The sequence below is a fragment of the Cyrtonyx montezumae genome, unplaced genomic scaffold (assembly GCF_038088225.1).
Source record: "Cyrtonyx montezumae isolate F1298 unplaced genomic scaffold, pur_monq_1.0 scaffold_3, whole genome shotgun sequence".
NCBI lineage: Eukaryota > Metazoa > Chordata > Aves > Galliformes > Odontophoridae > Cyrtonyx > Cyrtonyx montezumae.
The window spans coordinates 156055516-156079413 of record NW_027072034.1 but is presented as its reverse complement, the minus strand read 5'-3'; the positions used below and the strand labels follow the sequence as shown (position 1 = coordinate 156079413).

The 23898-nt window shown below is 38.4% G+C and overlaps 1 protein-coding gene across 1 annotated transcript in view; it reads left to right on the top strand.

Moving 5' to 3' along the window:
• Positions 1-2038: 2038 nt before the first annotated feature.
• Positions 2039-23898, top strand: part of CELF2 (CUGBP Elav-like family member 2) — a 375872-nt gene continuing 354012 nt past the window's right edge. Inside the window, exon 1 of the mRNA XM_065743745.1 lies at positions 2039-2598. Coding sequence (XP_065599817.1) covers positions 2546-2598 — 53 coding nt within the window. The 5' untranslated portion in view covers positions 2039-2545. The remainder of the gene's footprint in view (positions 2599-23898) is intronic.

Here is a 23898-nt window from a genome sequence, read left to right as displayed (position 1 = left end):
CTCTTGCCTGCTCCGTTCCAACACAGAAACGGAAATAAAAGTATCCCTAAGTAGGCGTGAAAGGAGAGTATCATCGCCCCCTTCAGATCTTGATGTGCAACAGCACCTGGACAGGGTTGGATTTGACAAAGGGATGCAATAGGATGGGGCATTTTGATTTTTTTTTTAGTGTGCATACTCTGCTTGATAACTTTACTACTTTGAATCTGTTCATTAACAGACGGTTTAGATGAGGTGCTAAAGGATTTAATTTAGTAGTTGGGTAGAGATAGTGATAGGAGGATGGTTGGACTAGATGATCTTATAGGTCCTTTCCAACCTTATGAACTTATGAACTTATGAACTTATGAACAAGTTTAAATCAGAAAATTCATGGATCTAGTTCTGAAACAAGTAAATGAGAAAGATATGTAGAAGGCAAATGAATGAATAAATAAATAAATAAAGCCTAGGTAGAGTAATAACTAATCACATCCTCCCTGCCCTCAAGTAAGGAATAACCATTGTAAAGACAGATTACAAACTTTTGGGAGGAAAGGAAGGAGCACTGGCCAATCTGTTTTCATTGTGTCCCAAGCTGACCATCAATGTTTCATCAATTCCATGAAGAAACATCACAAGTGGCAACTTAATTTCATTTTCCACATCAAGTATCCAGGCCATCTACTGCAGGTAAATAAATAAAGATCCCCAAAGTGTCCAAAGGTTGATTCAATCCTTATTTCTGAAGAAGTGCTCAGATATGTCTATTAGGTGAGAATCACCCCGTGTCACAGTGGTTTTAAGGAGTGGTGGAGCATCTGACATCCTGGCTGTACCTGCAGTCTCATCAGTGGTAGTCCCTGCTGTCCCTGGGAGGATGTAAAATCTGGATATCAGAACTTCAATACTTATTTGCTAAAGGGGCCCCATACCACTGCATCCTGGCAGATAAAATGGTCAGAAGGCATTTTGGAATAGGAACATCTTCTTTCAAAGGGTAGACTGTGTTGCTTTTGTACCATAGGGACACCAGAAATGGGAGGTTCTTCTGCCTACAGAAGCAGAGAGCATACTGAAAGCACAACTTGAGTTCCACCTCACCTAAAGGAGGTGGTGGAAGACAATGCCATCTCCAAATATCATGCTTCACTATATACTTCATAATGTTTCCACGAACATGTTATGTCACCTACTACCAGACTTTTCATCTGGCCATTAAATCACTGCTTCATTTTAACATACATAGCTGCTTTTAACTATTTTTTACTATTTTGTAAGAACTGGTGGTAGGGAAGAACAAGGAGCATATGTCTACTCTATAAATAGCAAAGTAGAAGTATCTGTAGTTCGGGGTAATCTGGTTCTGATTGCACTATTTAGAAGATACTATTCTGAATATTTTTTTTCCCCAGAATTTTGAGAATTTCCAGAAATTCCATAATATTGGTGAAGCTCAAGAAAAGGGTACAGTCACTCCAAGGATGAAATGTAAAAAAGAAAAAGGAAACTTAAAGGAAAAAATGCAGAAGTTTTCAAAAGCAAGGAAAACACTGTGAGAAAGTGTTACTAAAAAAAAAGGAAAAAAATAAAAGCAAATCATGTAGATTTTCTAAATAAACAGACACTGGCAGAGCAGTTACACAACTTCTCAGATCACCATAGTGATCTGGAGGACGCTTTACTATTTATTTTTTAAGTAGCAACAAAAAGAAGAAACGGATTTAATGGAATTACATAGCCACCTTTTCCCCCTTTCAGATGCACTGAGGTTATATCTGCCTTCACATTATTATGCTTTTTATTATGCTACCATAATAGCAGCCTTGCCATAAATTAGAGCGCTTTCAGTCGCAGCTTACAAGACTATCATGTCTATCAGATTTTAAAGAGAAAAGAGGGAGGGAGAAAAAGATGCTGCTGTATTCAAAGGGTTGTGAATTGCTTTTTCTGTGGGGGGAGGAGGGGGTTATGTAGATTGGGGGTGAAGACAAGGGGAGGAGGGATGGATGGCAGAGGAGTTGCATTCTGAAGTCCCTCCTTTAAAAGCATCAAAATAGGGAAAGGGAGACCCCCACCATCCTCCTGGAAATAATATAAGAGGCAAACCTCAGAGGTAGAAGAAATACCCAAAAGGAGATGACTGCAGCTTGCAGTAATCTGTAAATGATTGCTGGCAAAGACTGGAGGCTTCAAGCCTGAGCTGTGTTTGTTCCAAAAGAAAGCCAAGAAGGACGGTGTTAATAAAGAGAGATTTAACTGAGGGCTGTGCTTGGAATAAAGTGGGCTACAAAAAGGTCACATTTGATCAGTTGGAGCAGATTACAAGGGCTTTAAAAGGTAGTGGTGGAGAAATGAAACTGGGACTGTGAAGCAATATAGCACAAGATTGATTTTGGGGGTGGAGTGAAGCTGGGACAAGTGCTTATCAGCTCGAGAAGGAGGAAAAGCTGTGCTGGGTTTGTTGTCATTCCCACACTGAGTAGAGTACTTGCTGCTGTTGTGTTTAGGCTTCCCTGCCATTTTCTTCTTTTTTATTATTATTTTTGTTGTTATTATTGATACGATGGTGTCTATAATCTCTGACTTGGATCCTCTGAAAAGCTGGAAAGTTTTAAGGTAGGCCTATGTTTTCTTCATTGTTTTCTTTTTTTTTATATATATATATATATATATAGTTCAGCCCTAAATTAACTGGAGCTTGAGTTATAATCGAAATGTGAGCCCTGGGCTTAAGTAAGAGAGGAGTTTCTGGTAATTAGAGCCCTTTTAAGATATAGCAAACCTTTTAGCAGATGTTTAGAGAGACTCGAGGGAGATTTTTAAGATATACTTCTCAGTGCTACAGCGCAGTGAGGAAATGTGCATTTTTTTTTTCTTTCTAGTTTTTTTTTTTTTTCTTTTAAGGAGAGATTGCTTTGTAAATTCAAGTTAATAGCAAAGGCTCACACCAGTTGAAACTGCAGCATGAACTTGCTTCTTTCTTTTCTATGCTGTGCAGCGGAATGGGAGGAAAACTTCAGAGCAGCAAAAAGCAGCATGAAAGTAGAGGGAAATTGTGTTGGGGCTGTGGAAGGGAAAATGATCTTTCTGTTCTTTAATTTTGTTGTTGTGATTTCCACTTTTTTTATCCCTTCTGATGAAATGTATTTGATACTTAGAAGTTTTCACTGATTTTTGCTTTCAGCAGCGCTGATTTTTTTTTTTCTTTGAATACTGGGAAGCATTAATTCAAACTGCTAGAAGCAATAAGGGAGAAAAATAACAGAAAACAGTGTTATTGCCTACTGCAGATATTAAAACTCTACAGTGTCAAGTAGCCGTGTAAGATGTTGACTGAGAATCTTGACATGTAAAAAGTTTGCAGATGGTTTGCAGAAACTTCACAGAAACAGCTGGGAATGTAGTTGGTTAAATTATAAAATAAGTGAAATAGAAAGTTTGTTTCTCTCAACTGATATGCAAATGTGAAGCTGCACCCAATATAGTTTTGCGGAGCTCTTTGCATTTTTTAAGGGAATAATTGCAAAGATTTTGAGGGGGTGTATGAGTTGTGATTTTTTAATTTTTTATTTTTTTTATGATGCTGAAGTATAAGTGAGGTTCTTCCTACAGCATTTTAAATGGAATCATGCACTTTGAGCTGAGCAAGCCTTCAAAATCAAACCACGACATCTACTTACAGGCTGAGGTGCTGTGTTGTTTTTTTTTTTCCCCTCATATTTGCAGAGCGTTTAACTTCCTTTTTTCAGAAGTTAAAATTCCTCTGACCGTCTTCTGAGCCTGTGTGCAACAGCATGTGCAAGGATCCCTTATGCTTGTCTGTGCTGTGTGAGAATTGGCTGAGCAGTTCTACAGATTTGGCTTTTAATTTTGTGAAGTGGTTTGGGACTGTCAGCACATCGTTTCTATTTGACAACTGAAACCTCAGCATGGAGGTTGGCATGTTCCAAGCAGAGGGGTCTGAGTGGCATCAGGAGACGAGTGGTCACATCAGGGCGATCCACACTCCAAGTGACTCCTGTGAGTCAGCCCCTGCCAGTGAATGCCAGGAAAATGCTTTTGCAGAGCTCCATATGTGTTGTCTGCTGCGTGTGTGCTCCAGAAGAAGCTATTCTAGGAATTACTTTAAAAGTTTATCCTGTTCGAAGACAACTTCTGTTTCCTCTGCTAGTGTAGTCAGGTGATAGCAGGTTTTTTCTGAAGAGAGGAGACAGAGAACTTGAAAGCTGAAGTGATTTAAGGAGGAGAGACCGTTGCTCTTTCAAACAAACTTGTTTTCTTAAAAAAGTGATGTGTTTATATGACTGGGGAAGGCATATCTCCCTGGTGCTCTTTTCCCTAAAGTTGTGACTGAAATTTAACAACTTTATGTGTGAGCCTGGAAATTAGGGACGTACAGCAAAGAGCAAGTTAGGGATGCGATTAAATCAACTTAAACAGCACTATTTTGTATAGTTACTATGTATGATCACAGCAGCAACTCTGTATGCACAGATAACTGTGGGATGCAGAGGGTTAAAGCCCTTTTCACTATCTAAAAGGAGTCTGTAAGAAAGAAGGTACACTTTAGCAGAGTCTGTTGTGATAAGACAAGGGGAAATGGTTTCAAACTAAAAGAGGGGAGATTTAGATTAGATATAAGGAGAAAGTTTCTTACAATAAGAGTGATGAAGTTGTGGAACAAGTTTCCCAGAGAGCTTACAGATGTCCCATGCTTGGAGATATCCACAGTCAGGATGGATGGGGCTCTGAGTGACCTGATCTAGCCGTAGGTGTTCCTGTTCATTGCAGGTTGGTCTAGATGACCTTAGAGGGTTCCTTCCAAATCATACAGTTCTACAGGAACAGAGTGGGCAACTTAAGTGAAATGATTACTGATAGTAAAATAGTCATCATCATCTGGAAATCAACTTGCAGATCATGATTTGAAATGCCACCTTTCCTTATAAATTTTAGTTTATTTTCTGCAGACCAGTTTCCATCTAGTTTGATGCCTCTGAACTTCCTGACTACTCCTCTTATCAAGTGAGACAGCAGTTAATATTTATAAGAAATAGAGGTGGCATGAAGTAATTCCTTAAGACCTGGAGTGTGGCAACAAATACTGCAGTCACCTCAACAATAGTTTCCAATGGTGGCAAAATCCCAGTCTTATTTTCCTTCTACATGCCTAGTAATTTGTCCCATAACTTGGTCACAGTTTGGGACCTGGTTAACTGGGGGAATCATAGAATGGCCTGAATTGGAAGGGGTCATCCAGTTCCAACCTCCTCCTGCTGTGGGCTGGTTGCTCTCCACCAGCTGAGGCTTCTTAGGGCCCCTCCAACCTGGTCTCAAGCACCTCCAGGGATGGGACACCCACAGCTTCCCTGGGCTGCCTATGCAAGTGACTCACCATCCTCTCAGTGAAAAAAATTCCTCTGATATCCTGTCTAAATCTCACCTCTTTTAGTTTTAAACCATTAACCCTCATAAATTAAAACAAATACATGGTGTGTATGTAGTGTTATGCCAGACCTGCCTCTTCTGTTGTTTCTGACTGGGGTGGGGTGACAAGAGGCGAAATGCTTTCTGGAGATTCTGGCACCCAGTAGATTCATGTTAGAGCCTCTTAACACAGGTTAGCGTGCAGAACAAAGCAACAAAACTCACTTCAGAAAATATTTTCTTTCATTTAATTTCTTGTCAGTTATCTGCATATTAAAGCTCTTGGAAAGTAAGTCTCTGGGAGTACAGGTTTTTCTTTTCTATTTTCTTTATCCTTTTTTCTTTTTTTGCCTGTTTCTCTTCAGATAAGGTCCCAGAATAACACCTATGCTTTGACATTAACATACTTCTGCCTGATCTTTCTTTGTCACTCTCTATAGTGTGACTGGAATAGTTGCAGTACATCCTGGGCTTCTTGGTGCTAGGATTGCTTGGAAAAACTTGAGGTCATTTTAAAAGACTTCAGAGCCATACCAGCAAATGACCACTCTGTAGTCAGAAACACCAAAGAGATATGTGGCTCCAAAGAGATATGGAAGGTGGGATCTAGTCCCACTAGCATGGAGAAGAGATGAAGCCCATCTGTTCTGATGTTAGAGATATGCCACTACCCCTCCATATACTTCTGTAACATGGTCTTGCTCCTCATGGCATGGCATGGCTTTGGTTGCACCTTCTGAAGCTGGAGCCTGTGTTCTGAGCCTCAGCCATTGCAAGAGCAGAGCAGGAGCCTTGCAGGGACAGGCACAAGAAGAAAATCCCTCCAGGCCTCATCTATCCTCTTGCTTCTCTCCCTTCCGTTTGGCTCCAGTAAGGCTAAATACAATGCTATAAATCACAAATTACCTGCACAAGGAAGATCTTGCCCCACTTTGCATTCCTCCCAGGAGAAGTATGTGACATTTCTGTGACTTATTTCTTAAAAAAAAAAAAAAAGTTTTTAATTTGACTTTGCAACCTCAAGCTGAGATTAGAAGAGCAGGAGTTGAAACATCAAGTTTTGCTGTAATGCTCTCCATGCAGATGACCCAAATTTCATAAATCCTATTGAACAGGTGGATACAGCTTGGCTAGTGGAATTGGGAACATGTTCCTGTGTACAGCAGATGACTTCAAACTTCCATTTCCCACCATACTTATCAGCCCAGCAGCCTGTAGATGGTTTGGCTTTTCAAGTATCAAAGTGCCTTCCATGCTTGACAAGTCAGTCCTGGAGGAGGAATTTCAGCCTTGTTGTGTTGGTGTTAAGAGTTTGTTGGGGATAAAGTTCTTTTCCCTTTGCACACTTCCTATGGTTACCTGTGAAATTAAAATAGGTTAAATAGCTTCAAGGTACAAAGTTGGGGAAGTGGGAAAGAAGATGCATGCAGTGGCTTGAATTCAATTATTGGCATGGAGCAGCAACCTCAGAGAAGTGTAGCATTGCAAATCCTGCTAATGGTTTGACTTCAGGCTTTCTATCTCAGCAACACTGGTGATATGGTGAGGCTTCCTCTGTTGAATCCTGTGTCTCAGCAGACTGCTTTAGTACATGGATCTTGAACACCAAACTAATATTCAGAAAAGGAACAGAAAATTTTTTCACATGCGTTACTACAAGGACCTGAACAATGTTGTCTCCACCCATTTCTCAAAAACAACACTAATAGAGTCCCAAAAGTCTGGTTCTGGGACATAACGCTGGACTCCATCACCACAATGAAATACAAACAATGGAATTTTAGACATCAGTGGAGAATACAAATTCCCCAGTAACTGCCAAAACATACTTGTTTAAAATTAAAAAAAAAGTGCAAGAAGAGGGTGTGTGAATTTTGTCATAACTAATAGCACATTTTCCAGTTAACATATCCAAAAATACAACATTACACTGAAAGGGATGTTAGTGAGGGTCACGTAAGCCCCAAGTCATCACACAAGTGAAAATGAACAGGAGGGTGATGGTTGTGACTAAGCTCTGTTACATAACATATTAGCAGCAGAACGTAGTCTAGGTTCCTCTGCTTCCAGTTTGACCATTAAACTCTTCAGCAATTAATGCTGGGATGAAAAAATAGGGCCAGGAAACTTAATGGGTTTTTAATAACTTTCTCATCTCATGTTTTCTCTGTACTTGGCAGAAGACAACACTGGCAGTTCTTGTTGTTTTTGATGTTGTCTTTTTTTTAGGTTTATTTTTGTTTGTTTTGTTCTCCTTTTCTTAGAAAGGCAGGATATATGGAGTGATTGAAAAAGTAAAGATAACAGAAAATAGCAAATTAGGGTGTAACACACTCCAGCATCTATTGCTCATGATTGAGAAAGTCATCCAGTCCTTCTCTAAGCCTGTGCAGATTTATTCTTGCATCTTTATTTTCCTCTGATTAAAATTCAATATAGCTGTTTTCAGTAAGAGGTTATTCTCTACCGTTTTACTAAAAACAATCCTCTTTTCATATTGAGCCTGTATACAAGCTCATTACATCTTGTTCATCTGGACATGACTTGGTAAATCTTTCAGGTGCTTCATCGGGGATTTAACCATCCATTTCAAATGAATGCTCTTTTACAAAGAGGTTTACTTACTACTGCTGCTGTGCTCCTTTGCCTAATTGTTTAGTGCCCTAACCCCTTACCCACATAATATAAAATTATCAAAGCAGTAATGCAAGTGTTTAACAAGAGGGTAAGATAGTAAACATGCAGTCATACTCATCCCTGCTACAGGGACTTACAGTTCAAGAACTATGTAAGCAGTGATTATTTTTTTTCTTGATGGATGATTCCTCATTGAATTTATCTGAGTGTTTTTTGCAGTTTTAGATTTCAACCAACACACAACACCTTGTAGCAAAGAAATACTGTGGTTTGACCTACTGGTTGCATCTCTATTAATGAAGCAATGTGTTGGAAGGGCTCTTTTTAGTTGTGTTTTTTGTCTTGCTATGTTGGGACGTGCAGTAGCTGATTCAGATGGTTTCAGCAAGTTGCAGAATGGCTGAGGTTGGAAGAGACATCTGGGTCCATCTAGTCCAACACCTGTTCAAGCATCCATACCCAGAACAGGTCGCTTATATCCAGATAGCTTTGGTGATCTCCAAAGCAGGAGAGACTTCAGAATCTCTCTGGGCAATTTGTGGAAGTGCTCAGTTTCCTTCCTAAGGGTTTGAGTTGTTGAATTCAGTCTTCTTTTTCTGGAGAGCAGGAAGATCACGTTGATTCTGCATCCATAATGCTTCAGAATTTAGTTTCTGACTAGTGATTAGCAATGCTGTTACAAGGATATATGTGTTATAGTGTGATGGAAAAATCAGGATCCCCCTCTGCTACATGCATTACTTTGTTCAATTTGCTTTTGTCTACCAGTTCATTGTCTTCATCTTGCAGGTCAGTGACAGTATAACCTGCAGATCTCTGCCCCAATGTGTAACTAACCCACTGTGAATCTAGTTCTGTGTTCAGTGGATCTAAAATAAGGAGGAAATTACTCCATAGAAAGGAAAAGTTGTGGAGAACTTGCATTATGCCTCAAGAGATAAAGCTGTAATTCTAGCTTTCCCCAGACTTTGAGACAGTTAGGATGAGTTACTTAATCTCTGTGTGCCTCAGTTCCCACCAGTAAAATGGAGTTGTTAATACCTGTCTTATCTATAAACTTGTCATGGCATACAGCTCTGTCTACAGAGAGACCACAGCAATGATGGTTCACTCTTTGGCTGGATGTTTTAGTGTCTGTCCTCATAAAAATTACTTTTGAATGAAACTAGAATTTAACTCTTTAGAGTGCAAATAATTCGCTGTACTTTTCTCAGTATTTCTGTCTATGCTTGGCAACTCCTCGGACAATTGCTCAAATACCCCGACGTGCAACAGCTTTGTACTTTTCCCATAAATTGTTAGGCTGAAGCTGATAGAATCATGGAATCTAGCAATGAATGCTCTGAGATTTACCCAATGGCAATTTTTTTTTTTCATTTTCTCTCTCTCTTTATTTTTCTTAATCTTTCTAGTCACTAAATCTTTATGAAAATTGGTAAGCTCGCTGTTTTGTGTTATTAATGCTCCCACCATCCTCTCATCCAAGTTTCATCTCTCCTTTGTATGCATTTCCTTCTCTGCATAGCTGCTGCTTTCTGATCTCAGAAATGCCCATGCAAATAATTTGTCATAGCTTCTTTCTCTCCTCAATTTTCTTCCAGCCTTCCCCCCCCCCCATAATACTCACATGTGATTCACCATCTTCTGTCAGAGATACCCAGGCTACGTGGCACTTTCCTGGCCTTTGGTAGGATAGATACTGTGTCCTGCATCTGTGTCAGGTGTAATTAGAGCAGTGAAATCCTTTTAGTACTTATTTTTCTAGCAGTTGATGTTACAGCATTGTCCAAATAACAGGCTTCATTCTGTTCAAGAGGGATTCATTAAAAATCGAAATGCTGTACCAAGCATGGACCAGAGGCAAGTGATACCAGGGATATTTGTAGTCTTTTTGCTGGATCTCTGCAAGAGCCAGAGGATTTTCTTTTGATTGACCTGAGCAGGAGCTGAATTTCTTTTGTGTAAGGAAAATGATCCAGCTGTTCCCTGTGGATGTTGTGCAATGGGTATCACCATCTCCCAGGGAAGCTGTTTAGACTTCAGAATCTCTATTATTTGTGGAAAAAGGCGCATTCTGTTACTAAAAATAAACAATCAACCTCTTAGTGTAACCTAAATGTTAAAATCCCACCTCCTGGCTAGACCTGCTTATAGTGATAGTACACTAATTTCCCTTAATTAAACAATAAAATTATCATAAAAACAATGTTTTCACGTAACTTTTCTTTGATACTTTTTTCCTTGATTGTGTGTATTTGCCTCATCATCAGTGTAAGAGGCTCCTTAGATTTTACTTTATTTTTTTACTATTCCTCATGATAAAGTTGATGCACCTACTGTGTACAGATTTGAGAACTAATTACAGTCCACTAGTTCTTCTAATTGGTTCCAAGCTCTTGTTAATATACCTCTGTGCTTAGTGGACCACTGTTGATCAGCAGATACTGATTTTTATGTATTTATTTGTTTTAAATCAAGATTTAAAATTTTAGATCTTCTGAAGGTAGAAATATTAGGAAGCTCAGCAATTATCATCATAATTGTACTCTATTCTGTTGAATGTATGGATTTCAGATTGTTGGAAAAAATCTATTGTCAGTTGTGCTAGATTATTTCAAAATATATTTCAAGCTAAATAGTTATTCTCTAAAAAACCTTGTACATACTGATTATTTGTACCTGTTAGAAGAGGAATTTCGTTCTTCACATAAATTTATGAGTGTCTTCAGTAGTGGAAGACTGATTCTCAGCTGAACACGCCTGAACTGCAGGCAGGGTTTATCTACTACAGCAGCAGATCAGTGGAGCCAGAACTTAGGTGGGACTGGAAATTTAATCTATTAACTTTCTGTGGCAAAACATTCTTTTAAACAGCTTGATTAAATATATTCCACACAAGTTTGTAAAGGAAAGTAAAGCATGGAGAAGTTAACTTTTTTTCTTTAGTTTCAAGATTTTTTTTGTTTTAAATAGGGTTCTCTGTTTCCAAGTCCAAAAGAAAACAGTGATGTGCAATAGAAGAGACTGTAGTTGATCCTTTTTAAAGTTGTGGGCATTCCAGTTCTGAAGTATGTGTGGATCTAAAGGTTTTTCTCCATACTAAATAGTATCTAAATATACAAACAAGTTAATGTACAGTTGTCACCCCAACACTGCATCTCCCATTATGCTCATCCTGAATTAGGAGACACTGGCATCCATTTGCAGATCTCAAGCTGAATCTATCTGGTTCTGCAAATAGTATCTAAATTTACCTTCAAGCATTACTAGGATGGACATAACATCACTTCTCACCCTTTAGCACTGTAATTAATCTTTACTTGAAGAAAGCAAGGGCTTAGAACATGTTAACAGAAGGTGGATTCTAATCCTTGGGAGATTTGCTTGGCTTTACATGAGAATCCCTTTGAGAGGAAATATACAACCCATGTTTTGGAGTTGATCATTTGAGTCAGAGCTGTTGGGCATGTTTGCTATCTTGGTGGACATCCCTTCCATCACTTTGGTTTTAGGGAAGAACTTCAATCCCACCAACAACAGGCATTGCTGAGGCTGGTGGGTTTCCTTGCAGACCTTGGACATTTTCCTTCTTGGAAAAGTTGGCCTTGGCAAGAGATGTAGAATGCTGCTGACTAGTATCAAGTTTCATCTGGACATGCCAAAATAAGGGATTTCTGTAGGCAGGGGCCTGGGAAAAATTACAGACTTGGAAGGGGAAGAAAGGTATTAAAGGCCACAAATAGGATAATGGGGAGAAAAGTATTTAAACACTGACGTAAACTTTCATTGATTCCAAGAGGAATTAATCGAGACAGTATTTCGTGTGACTTTTGGAGCTGGATTTTCAGCTGACATGAACTGACAGTATTCCTTGGAGCAAGTTGTATTGGCTTAGACTATCTGAGATGTCGGACCTATGTGTTTTGGAGAAAACTTGACATCTTTCTTCTTCCACGGAAAATGAGTAGATCTAATGGGTGAAAAAATGTCTTGTGCAGAGCAGTTACTGTATGAATTACTTGCAGTTGGTTGATGACCAGATTTACTCTGTCTGAAGTCTAGACTCTAAAAGGCTCTTGGGAATAAGATTAACTAAGGCTTTAAATTTCTTGTTATTCTTTTCCTCTATTTAAATGACCTATCTCTTTGCTCTTTCAGTCAGCATTCAAGTAAACTAATAAATTTAGCATAATCTTCTAACAGGTCTGACCTATAACATCCTAGTTTACAGTCTGGCTGTGTAAACCAACTATATAAGTTTCACAGCAACTTAAAGTAAATGGGAAGCCATGATAGGCAAAACCAACTTTGCAGCAGATTAAAATAACTCTGCTACCCTTTAGAGGTAGTTGTGATTTTTGCTAGCAGATCTTTTGTTGATATTCCAGATAAAGATGTTTGTATTTTTCTCCCAGACCAATTAGGTTCCTCCACAGGGCTCTCGGTCTGCTCTTAAACTTAGTTCAGACCTCCCAGCTGCTTGCTGAATGTTAAGGATAAATCTGTGGTCAGTAAGTTGCTCTGTTTGCTGTGAAATTCTTAAAGTGTGTGGTTAATTGTGAGATCACGCTGACTATACAGATCTTACAAGTGCATTTCCAGAATGTGGTTACATGATTCCTCAAGACCGACATTGTTTCATGTTTCATTGTTTCATGTGTTCTTTAGATTTGCGCTTAAATCTCATGAGAAAAATGCCAATGAGGCATAAGAATTTAAATGCAATCTCTATTATCTGTGCCCATGGTCTAGATAAAAAACAAAGTTATGTTTTACTAAGAGGTTCCATAACTTGAATATATACTTTATAGCAATATTTTCTATAATAAATTACAAGAGCTGCTTCAAAATTAATGTCTCGTATTTTATCTTTTTGACTCACACCATAGAGACAGATGTTGGTGGTATGGCAGTAGAGGCTGAACCTTCCCACCAATATTCTGTTACATTTTGTTGCTGTGTGACAGATGGCAGCAGAGGGGCAGTCTGACAAAATGGCATCTGACATGGAAGTGCATATGGAGCAAAGGTGCATCACTGAATTCCTCCACACAGAAAAATTGTCACCCACTGATTCTCATCAATACTTGCTGAATGTTTATGGAGACCAAACAGTGGATGTGAGCATAGTGGTGAGTTTCAACAGCAATTACAACAGTGGGAAAGAGAAGCCACATTCTGAATGGCCATACACAGCTGTCACGGTATGGAATAGGGAGTGTCTTGATCAGTTCTTCCAAGTGAGTCAGGTAATGGTGCCCACTAAGTTGAAAAAATAGTATTTTGTATCTGTGAATTAGCTCTATCAGTTATGATATTGTGCTGTTGTAGTTTCCATGGAATTAAATAGGAGGCATTCCTTTCAGAGCAAGATTATCCAGTCTGAATTTTCCCACTGTGATGTGTCAGAGATGTAATTATTGCATTTCTGCATCCCTTCTTCTTTCTCTGGATACTGCATAACACTACACAAAAGAGCATCTAGCAACAAAAATAGATAATTACTAAAATGATGATAAAATAGCAAACAAGATTTGATCCCCTACATTAAAAAAGAAATAATAATATTGTTCTCATGGGTGTGGTGGAATGGAGGTTCAACTGAAACAAGGAGAGCGAGGAGAGATTAAGTAGTAGGTCCAATTCCAAGAGGCACAATTTTATCCTTTTACAGGAAGATAAGAAGTTACTGTTGCCACAATCATTTTTTGCTGCAGTTACAGATATTTACTGGGTGGACACCATAGGAGAAAAGTCCTAAGTAAATACTTGTGGAAAAAACAGCATTGTAGTCACTGTTCAAAAAAAAAAAAACAAAACACCTTGAGGTCAAAATGTACCATAATGTACAGAAAACTAGCTAGAGTATACATTAATCTTACTGTTCTAATCATTGTCTTGCTTCCCTATTAAACTCTCTGCAAGTTACTGCAGGCTTGTTTGGTTGTTTCTTATGTACTGGCAATTCAGGTTATGGATTAAGTTTAAGCAGATATTATGAAAATGCATGCTATAACAACAGGAAAAAAAAACAAGCTGCTGTGATGAAAATGAGCCATGTGCACAGAGGATTTATGATGTGGACATGAAAAAATGTTGGACTTCAAGTTGCGACATCACAAAACATGACAATTTGGAACACAAAATGACTTCTCCCCCCACCCTCCCCCCCTATTTGTACTTATAATACACAACAGCAGTTGGACCACACAGGAAGTGTGCACAAATCTACATGGTGAAAGCAGATAGGAAAGCAGAACTAGTTCAGCAGCAAAAGGCTGCGGATTTCTTATTTCTTCAGCTGCTGGAAGCTAAGTGTGGCACTGTTGAATAAAATCAGCTTTCTAGGGAAGAATCAGTATAATCAGTATGTATGATGCTTTCTTAAGATGTGATGATCTGGAACAGAGTAGTTACCTATATATGGTAGCTTTGTATCTTCTTGGTAGATGCAGCCAATTCTGAATTCCTTGAGGAAGATGATAAAAATATTGCTGGAACCCCTCAGTCAAAGCATAGTTAGCTAATATTTTCAGACCTAGAAGGACTTCCTTATGAGGAGTATTTCATTACAGAGGCAACGAGTTATCCAGAATAATGAGCACTTATCAGAAATGGCGATTTAGGCTTTTGTTGATTGAACTTTGTTATAACACAAAGGGTGGGGAAAGTCTTGAAAGAGATTGGAAAGCAAAATCCCACATGAAAATGAGCTTGGAGGATACCGTGCCAGCGGATATCATGGAGGCCATATGCTTAGAATTGGGGAGATGAAACTAAAAGGATTTTAATGGGTGATGAGAACATCTACAATTAGATAGGATTAAAATGGATGGGGAAGGATCTAAGTGCTCACGCTTCGGCCAACTATTATCTGAGGTCGAAGAGAATCTTTCCTTTTTTGGGAACACATCCCTATCCATGTAGGCTCTTAGTATCTCTGAGGGATAGAAGGTCATACAAAACAAACTCCTGTCTGTTCCCATGAGACAGTTCCCGTGTTACACAAGAGTGTTAAAATTCTGCTAATTGAATTTTCTCTCCTAATGCTGAATTCTAGCAGTATTTACTTTATTGATGCAATGCATGAGTCAAAAGGCAGAATAAATCTTTCAAGCCTCATGTTACTGAAGAATATACTTTTATTTAGCAGTGTTATATGTGATATCTTAACCGGTTTCTGTACCAACGAGTTCTGTAGAGTAATTTTACATTGCATTAAAATAATTATCCATCACTATCTGAACTTCATGTACTGTCACATAGGTAAATTGTATACTTTAGAAAGCCAGCATGCATTCTGAAATTGTTATGGGAAAGATTTGTATTAGGAAAATGTAGATTTCCTCCCCCTTCTTCCTATGATAAAAATCTCCATATACAATAGCATTACTGCCACATGTCATGGGGACACTGTGTAAATTACAGTTACAAATTTGTCAGCCCAACCAAATGTCTGAAAGAATAATGTCATATTAGTTATATTTCAGCTGTAAGCCTGGTCTGTTTTAACCTTGATTTGTGTGGCAGCTAGCCATACCAACAGCTTGTACATGGTTGATAATAAACAACTTTGTTTTAATGTAACAAGATTCTCATTTAATTCCTGGGAGCTTGATGTACTGACGACCGAAGATAAATTCGAATATATCACTGGGGTAAAGCATCAGATAAAGCTAACCAGAAAATAGTTCCAACATCATAAGATCTTTTGTATGTTGTAATGCAGACTTTCTCAAGTTGGATAATGCACTAGAAAGTACTGAGACAGCAAATTGCATTATACACACAGCAAGCCTTAGTATAAGGTTTTGATTCTGTTTTGATTTTCATTTGATTTTACTTTTGTGTGGGAAAATTTGTATGATCAGGCAAGAAAATTTTTAAATAGAAAAGCTTCATTAATTTACAATTCTACATTTTTTTCCATGTACATTATCATGCCATTTTAAGGATGAAAAGTCATTGTGGAAGAGCTGAAACCATTTAAATTTGCTCTTCTATGTTTTGTATACAGGCGAAGGTAAGGGGAGGCTAGCTGTTGTGGTTTTTTTTTGTTTTGTTTTGTTGTTTTTGGGGGGGAGAAGGAGGGCCGTTTGTCTTGTATTATTTATTGTTACTTCATTAATTTCACTTGTTACATGGCTTTAGATGGGTTGTTTCTCCTATTTATTTCCATAGAATCTACAGCAGTTAGAGCAAAATAATGCTACTTGATAGAACAAATTCTCAGCTATGAAAGACTATCTTTCAACAGTCATCACCTTTAACTGTGCATTTTCACCAGGGATAATCTACAACCTGTATGCTCTGCTTATAAAAATCTGCACCAGTGGAGGTGACCCATTGTTTCATAGTGTTTCATCACCCACCTCACTCTGCTCGTGTCCACTGGTTGGTCTCCATTAAACATACAGCAATTTTTTTGATAGATGTCAGTGGTACAATTTTACCACACAGAGGAATTCCAGAGTAACACACCTTTGCTCCATACGTAATTCCATGTCAGATGCCATTTTGTCAGACTGCTCCTCTGCTGCCATCTATCACACAGCGACAATATATATTGGAATATTGATGGGAAGGTTTGATCTCTACTGCCATAAAACTAGTATCTACCTCTGACATCACAGGCCAACATAATATAATAGAAGGCATTACTTTTTGAACAGCCTTTCTGTTTTGTGCTTTTGTGCATTAAAAGCATCCTTGATTGAAGAGCCATATCAGAAAGGCTATCTGTCTCCACCTGACTGCCTATTGCCATGAAATAGCAAAAATACTACTTAGTGTTAGCACAACGCATGATAATATGCTTGTGATTACACTTGCATATCTGCCTCCCTAACAAGTGTGGGAAGGGACTTTGATGCTCATTCCTTACAATGCCTAATGGGATACTGGAAGCTGGAGAGGGACTCTTTATCAGTGTAGCATCTAAGTGTAGTGTAGGACAAGAGATGAAGGCTTTAAAATAAAGGAGAGTAGAATTAGATTAAGTTTCAGGAAGATATTTGAAGGTGGTAAAGCACTGGTGCAAGTTGCCCAAAGATACTATAGATGCCTCTACCCTGGGGGTGCTCAAGGCCAGGTTGGATGGGATCATGGGCATCCTGATCGAGTGGGACGCAACCAGCCCACTGCAGAGTGTTGGAACTCAATAGTCTTTAAGGTCCTTTCCAACTCAAACCATTTTACGTTTCTTTGTTTTTGTTTTGTTTTGTTTTTTGTTTGATCGTTTGTTTTTAAATCAACAAAAGCTAGCCTCCCAGATATTAGAGATTTGTCTACATGAGCATCAAAACCCAATTTGAATCTTTTGACTAGTTCTTCAAATTTGTGGTGAATTGAATCAAATCTTACGAACGATTCTTAATTTAATTGCATAAACTCCTCCTTCTTCACACCTTTACATTCTTTGCCAAATAGCTGATCACAGAATCACAGAATAGCTCGGGCTGTAGGAGACCTTAAAGATCACCTAGTTTAAATCTCCTGCCTTGAGCTGGTTGCCACTTATCAGATCAGGCTGCCCAAGGCCCCATCCAATCTGGCCTTGAGCACCTTCAGGGATGAGGCATCCACAGCTTTTCTGGGCAGTCTGTGCAAACACCTCACCATCCTCCAAATAAAGAATTTCTTCCCAACACCTAATCTAAATCTCCCCTTGTTCTGTTTGAGGCTATTTCCCCCATCCTTTCACTGTCAGACCATGTAAAAAGTTGATCTCCCTCTTGCATATAAGCTTCCTTCAAGTATTGGAAGGCCCCAGTGAGGTCTTCCCAGAGCCACGTTAAACAAACCCAGCTCCCTTAACCATTCTTCGTAGGCAACTTGCTCCATCCCTTTGATCATCCTTATGGCCATCCTCTCTTCTCTCTTTCCCTCTCATGGGAAAAAAAAATTATATATAAGCTTTTGACATCAAACAGAATCCAACCTGTGCACAAACAGGGCTGCTGAGACCATAAAAATGTTTAGTCTTTCTTCTTTCATTTGGCAGGTCTCATTTCCCTTTTTTTGTTTGTTTGTTTGTTTTTGTTTTTAATAGAAAGCAACAATAGTAGCTATGATATTTCATCATCTGGGTGGTGTGGTTCACTGGGAGAGGGAAAGCAAGAATAATGGCCTTCATTACAAGTTTGATGTTTGTGTCATGGAGTAATAGAGTGTTGCCCATCGTTCCAGTACAGAGGAACCATTAGGAGCAAAGGTAATGAACAAATTCAGTGTTGCCAGTTTTCAAAGTTATAAAATTCCTTTGTTCCTGGAAAAAAAATATTATGTGAATGAGGATTTCTGGTCTTTCAAAATGGAAGGAAAAGACACTTTTACACAAAGATGTTTAAGTTCAAAAATCTTAAGTCAGAGAGTGAAATTGTACAAATTTATTAGCATTAAAAAACATATTAGCAGGAACTTCAGAGCAAATACTCACTTCTGCTTCATCTGCCATTATTTATATTTATATTATATTATTATCTATATTCTCAATCTTATGGCATATAGTTCATAGTTTTAAGACTTCATACCAGTAGTCATCAATCCCAGTTGCATGTCTCCAGTTTATGTGTGAAGACAGCATATTTATGTTTTTATTTGTCCTGGAAGACTGAGCCAGACCAAATGCTTTATAATCATAGCTCTGGGTGGGGATCTCTTTTGTTTAGCTGTGTTTGTCCTGGAGATTGTTAGGCTGATCTATTTGTTTAAAAGAAACAAAATGAAAATGAGAGGTCTCGGGCCAAGTTTTCAAACTACCCTCTTGCTCACTGGTCCTCGCTAAGGCAGGAGAAGTGATGGCTAGTGCTCCAAAATCTTTCAAGCTCTCATTTTTTGGAATTCAGGCTCCTGAGAGAGTCTGGCCTTTTGCCCACATCCTGAGTCTAGCCCAAGCACTGGATTTTTTCAGATCTGAGCAGTACAAAATCGAGACATCTATTTGGAATTTTTAAAGCCATTTCTTGTTGTTGGGCATCTCCTTTGAAGTATTTAACCACCTCTAACTGCTCTTGACTTAAAAGGTCATTGATGTCTGGATTTTATGCTTGTACATGAAATATTTGAAAAAATAACCTCAGTTTTGGGACATACACTTTCACTACATTTATGAACCTCTCCCAGCATTTCTTCTGTTTGAATATTAATTGTTTCTAACACTGTGCTAAACTTCGCTGAGATTTTTTGTTTGGCAAAAATAAACATATTTGCTTGTTTGGGTCAAGCCAAGTTTTACTGCTTTACTTCAGTTTCCTGGTGTTCTCCAAAATGACAGTGGTTTACCTGGGAATCTTGCCAGTGTCATAGACTTCAAATAGCGATAGTAAGATTTGTGTGCTCATTCAAAGCTTACATAAGGTTAAAGCTAATATTTGTGGGCATGATTAAATGTGTTTGGTATTTCGGGGGGAGTGATGTATCTAGATTATGAGATATGCTTACTGCCTTGTGGGGGTTCATACAAAATACAGCAGCAACTCAGCAAGTGAGTTACAACACGTAAAACAGTGGACTAGTGCCTGCCTTACACCTCTTAAAATAAATAAGGGAGTCGAACCTTTATCTACATACAAATAATCAGTAAACAAAGGGTTCTATTCAGATACAAAATAGATTTTGTCATTCTTCTGCCACAAGCCATGTGTCTTTGCAATTAGATGCATGCAGATGAGTTAATATGTTTGACAACTATTGCAGCAAAATAAACAAATAATAGTAAATAATAACACATAGCAGAAATCTGGGATTTGGGTGGTGAGTATCCACTTTTGAACTGTGAAGTAGAAGCCCAATACTCCCAGTATTCCCTTAGGAATACCTGCAAATAGATTCATAGATACATTAGGCTGGAAAGTACCTACAAGATCATCTAGTCCAATCATCCTTCTATCACCATCCCTACCCAATAAGCTACTAAACCAAATCCCTTAGCACCTCATCTAAACACTTCTTGAACAGCACTGAAATGATGCAGGCTAGTGGTAAATTTTGATGACACCTGTATGAAGCAACACAACCTGTTTCTGCACACAACCTGTTTTAATTGGTAAATGGATATTTTGAGGGCCCAGAAAGTAGAGGAGGCTGATAAGACAGGTTCCCAGAAAGAAGTGGTTCTGGAAAGCAGAATCTACATCTTTCTAGAATAAGATGATAGCAGCCAGAGAAAAGATGTGAGAAGTGGGCCAAGTTCTGAAGACAAAGCAGATGTGGTGATGAATGTTTGGAGATGCCTGGAGACGCTGGCTGGTGTTATGTTTTAACCCTAGCAGGCAGTTCAGCAGTACACAGCCACCTACTTGCTCTCTCCATGAGGTAACAAGAAGAGAATTGGAAAGGTAAAAGTGTGAGAACTCTTGAGTTGAGTTAATAAACATTAAGACATCCACATTAGTTATCCATCCTTAATAGGCATTAAGACTTCGTGAAAAAAGTTGACTTGTGTGTAACATGATTGAGTAGAGTACAGCTTAATGTCTAATGTTGCTAAATAGCTCCTGGCATCCCTATGATGTTAATAGATATTTGAGCCTGCATATACAAGGACACTCCTTAGGTGCTGGTATGCAACACTTCACAAAGTAAAAAATATATTCTGGTTTCTAAATGTTACAGATATTAACATGTCATGCATACATATGTATGCTCATGCAATACAGGTTCTAAGATGTTGTGGAATTACTATAATTCTCTAAATAGCATTTAAAGCATGTTACAATACAGTAAGCAGCAATGTAATCGTGGGTATTTTCCAGAAAATATTGTGGTTGTCATTTCAGTGCCAGTGCACTTCCCGAAAGCACAAGTAAACATGTAATATCTTGAATTAACTGGTACACTTTGAAGAATGGATAGGATTCACTACACACCTTTTGTGCATTTCCTAATTAGGTTTTTGAATATGAATAATTTTATGTAGTATTAAATAACATATTTTGCTTTGAACTCAAACCTTACTCTAATCACCTTCTAGCTTTCTTTGGTGCTCTTGGGTACAAATTACTCCTCTTTCTTCCTCATTTTCCTCAAATAATCTATTGCGGATCATTAGCTATGGAAAGAAGACCCTTGGAGAAGGGGAGCAAGTCTGTGACGTAATTGTTTTCCTCTCAAAAATGTGTATGAATGAAGATCATTGCAGATGTTAGTGAGTATGGAGATAAACTTTCTACACTTTGATTAAGAGCCTTTTGACATTTGTATATACATTTTGCAGCTAAGCTATTTTAAACACAAATTTGAATGAATATGATGTCTGTTCTTCGTAAAAGTGAGCTCTTCTTAAGTATTTTAAATGGCATAACTTCACATAGGAAAAACCTGGCAAAGTAGGTTTAAAACCCTGATCTGCATCTTGAAGCTGCAATAAAGGATGACAGCTTAGTTGGTATTAGAATATCTTCCTACAGAGAGTTAATAATCATTTTCCACGTGATTTTTTCAGGGCTTTGAAACTCCTACTGTAGACACCTCTCCTCCAGCTGGTTCTCCTGGCAGCCTTCAATAATGATGGTTTGCAAAGTTAAGAAGTCTCTTTTCCCACCTCTCTTAGTGAAATTAATTTAAACCATAAATCTGTGCAGAATGCAGGAGTCAGACCCCAACCCCAAAATCTCATCCTTGATGGTAGCTTAGATATATGGTATCTATATTAGTTCAAGCAGGAGAAAGCAACAAAGGAAGGCTTGGGCACTGAGAACCATTTGGTCTTTGTTCACGTTAAAGTTCTCAAAATATATTATAAAAAGGACAGATTCACATTCTTATAGATTCAGCTTTTATTGATGGTGCTGAAGGAGGTTGGGTCTTTCAGAGTCAAATTCCAGTGTTGATGGAGATACCTGACTCCCAAACCAAGGCTGCCACTAAAAGCATACCAATGTTGACCCTGAACAAATAGATTAGATTCTGAGGTACATATATGTGCCTATCAACTAAGAGATTTTAAATTAAGTCAGGTGAAACTACTTTGTAACCACAGACATATCCACAGTACAGTATTAGAGTTGGTGGGATTTTTTGTATTTATGAAAATCTGACTGAGATTGCCTGATGTTTTTTCCTTGTTTGTTTTGTTTGGTTTTGTTTGATTGTTTTTTGTGGTTTTTGTCTGTATGCATGCCTTTTTTTTTTCCTTTTTTTTTGAGGTCTGAAATCTAAACAAGATAAGCAGTGTATTGCTTACACCTCAGCCCTTAAAAATGCTAGATATGGGAAACTGGAAACTGCTCTTCATCTCTCGTTATCATGCAGATATATCCACACTGTTACCATTTTCAAGTAGTCTGGATGCACTCAGATGTACATAAGCTACAGTCGAGTTGTGAAGGGCTAATGGATAGGATGCATGTTTAACATCTGTGCTGTAGCAGCTTATCTGTAGGAGTCTGACCTTTGTGAGGTCCAGGTAAATGCATTATTAAACTGGAGGACAACCAGCAGCTACACTATGATCATTCAGACATATATACATGAGAGATACTCTACTGCACAAAAGGGTTTGATTTTTTTTTTCTATTGGTGCACAAAATTTGTGCATGAGTGAAGTGTTTGAGGTTTTCTCTATAATTCTATCGATCACTGACTGGAAAGAAATCTATCTTAACTGCTTGGCTTACAAAATACTTTGTAGTGTGTATAGGATATACATACACATTAATCTGTAATGGTTAATTGACGGAGATGAGGAAATGAACAACTTTTCTCCATACTGTTTCTCCTCTGTACAGAGAAGATTATGAGAGAAGAAAACCTATACGAAGGATCTCGTTGAGTTGTTGAGTTCATGGAAAACATTAACAGAGACAATGTATGGGTTAATGTGCCTAAAGTGCTGTAGAAAAAAAACCAAACAAAAAAACCCACCTTTTTTCATGCGCATATTTAGGTTAGCAATCATACATTCCAGAGGATACTCATAACAAACACCGCATGCACTCACTTCCTAACCCCTTACTGCCCCGGGCTATGCCCTGCTGTTGAGTTGAAACCTTTTTTCATCATGCCTCGATTAATGCTAGGTGCTAAAAGCAAATTGGTGATAACTGCTGGTCATGACAACCGTTGTGCAAGCTCCTGCCAATGGCAATGCTAGTTCTTTCCTGTTCTTACCTGCACCGCCTTCGTATTTTAATCATGGGCCCCGAGCAGAAATTGTCAATTAGATTGAGCCTTGTGGTGGTCTTTGAATAAATGTTCTTTAGCAGATAGATTTAGTGCCTTGCTACTCTATTCCCTAGTTTCTATGTGCAATATACCTTCCATATACACTAAAATGAAGTATCTTCCTGGGGAAAAAAATCTATCCAATCACACACCAGATAAAGTGGCTACTCTGCTGAACTCCAGAAAGAAATGAGAGGGCTTGATGAATGCCTTGAGGCCAAAACAATGATTCTCTTGCTGCTTTCTCTTGGAAAAAATAAAAAATAAAAATAGTAACATGGAAAATCTGAGTTATTTCAATTTAAACAGTACAGAGGATTGTGGTGAAAGAGGCAGTCACTTCTTTTATCACATCTACATTTGATCAGTGTTTCTTGAACAGTTTTGTCCCAAGTGGGACAAAGAAAACTGGGATCTTCTGTGTAAGTGGCTACAAATTATTGATTAATGGGACAGGATCTTGGAGCATGCAGTATCGTTCCACTGACTCATGAGAACTCTGGAGGGATGCTGGATGCAAGCAAAAGCAGCTCAGTTGTGCTTCAAAGGATGACTGTATAGTGAAGGACTCGCCCATCTGAAAAATCACAGACAATATGCACATAATTATATCTTTTAGACTTGAGTGGGCTGTGGAAAGGAAAGATGACATGAATCTGGCGTTTGATTGTGTCTAAGAGAAGTCTA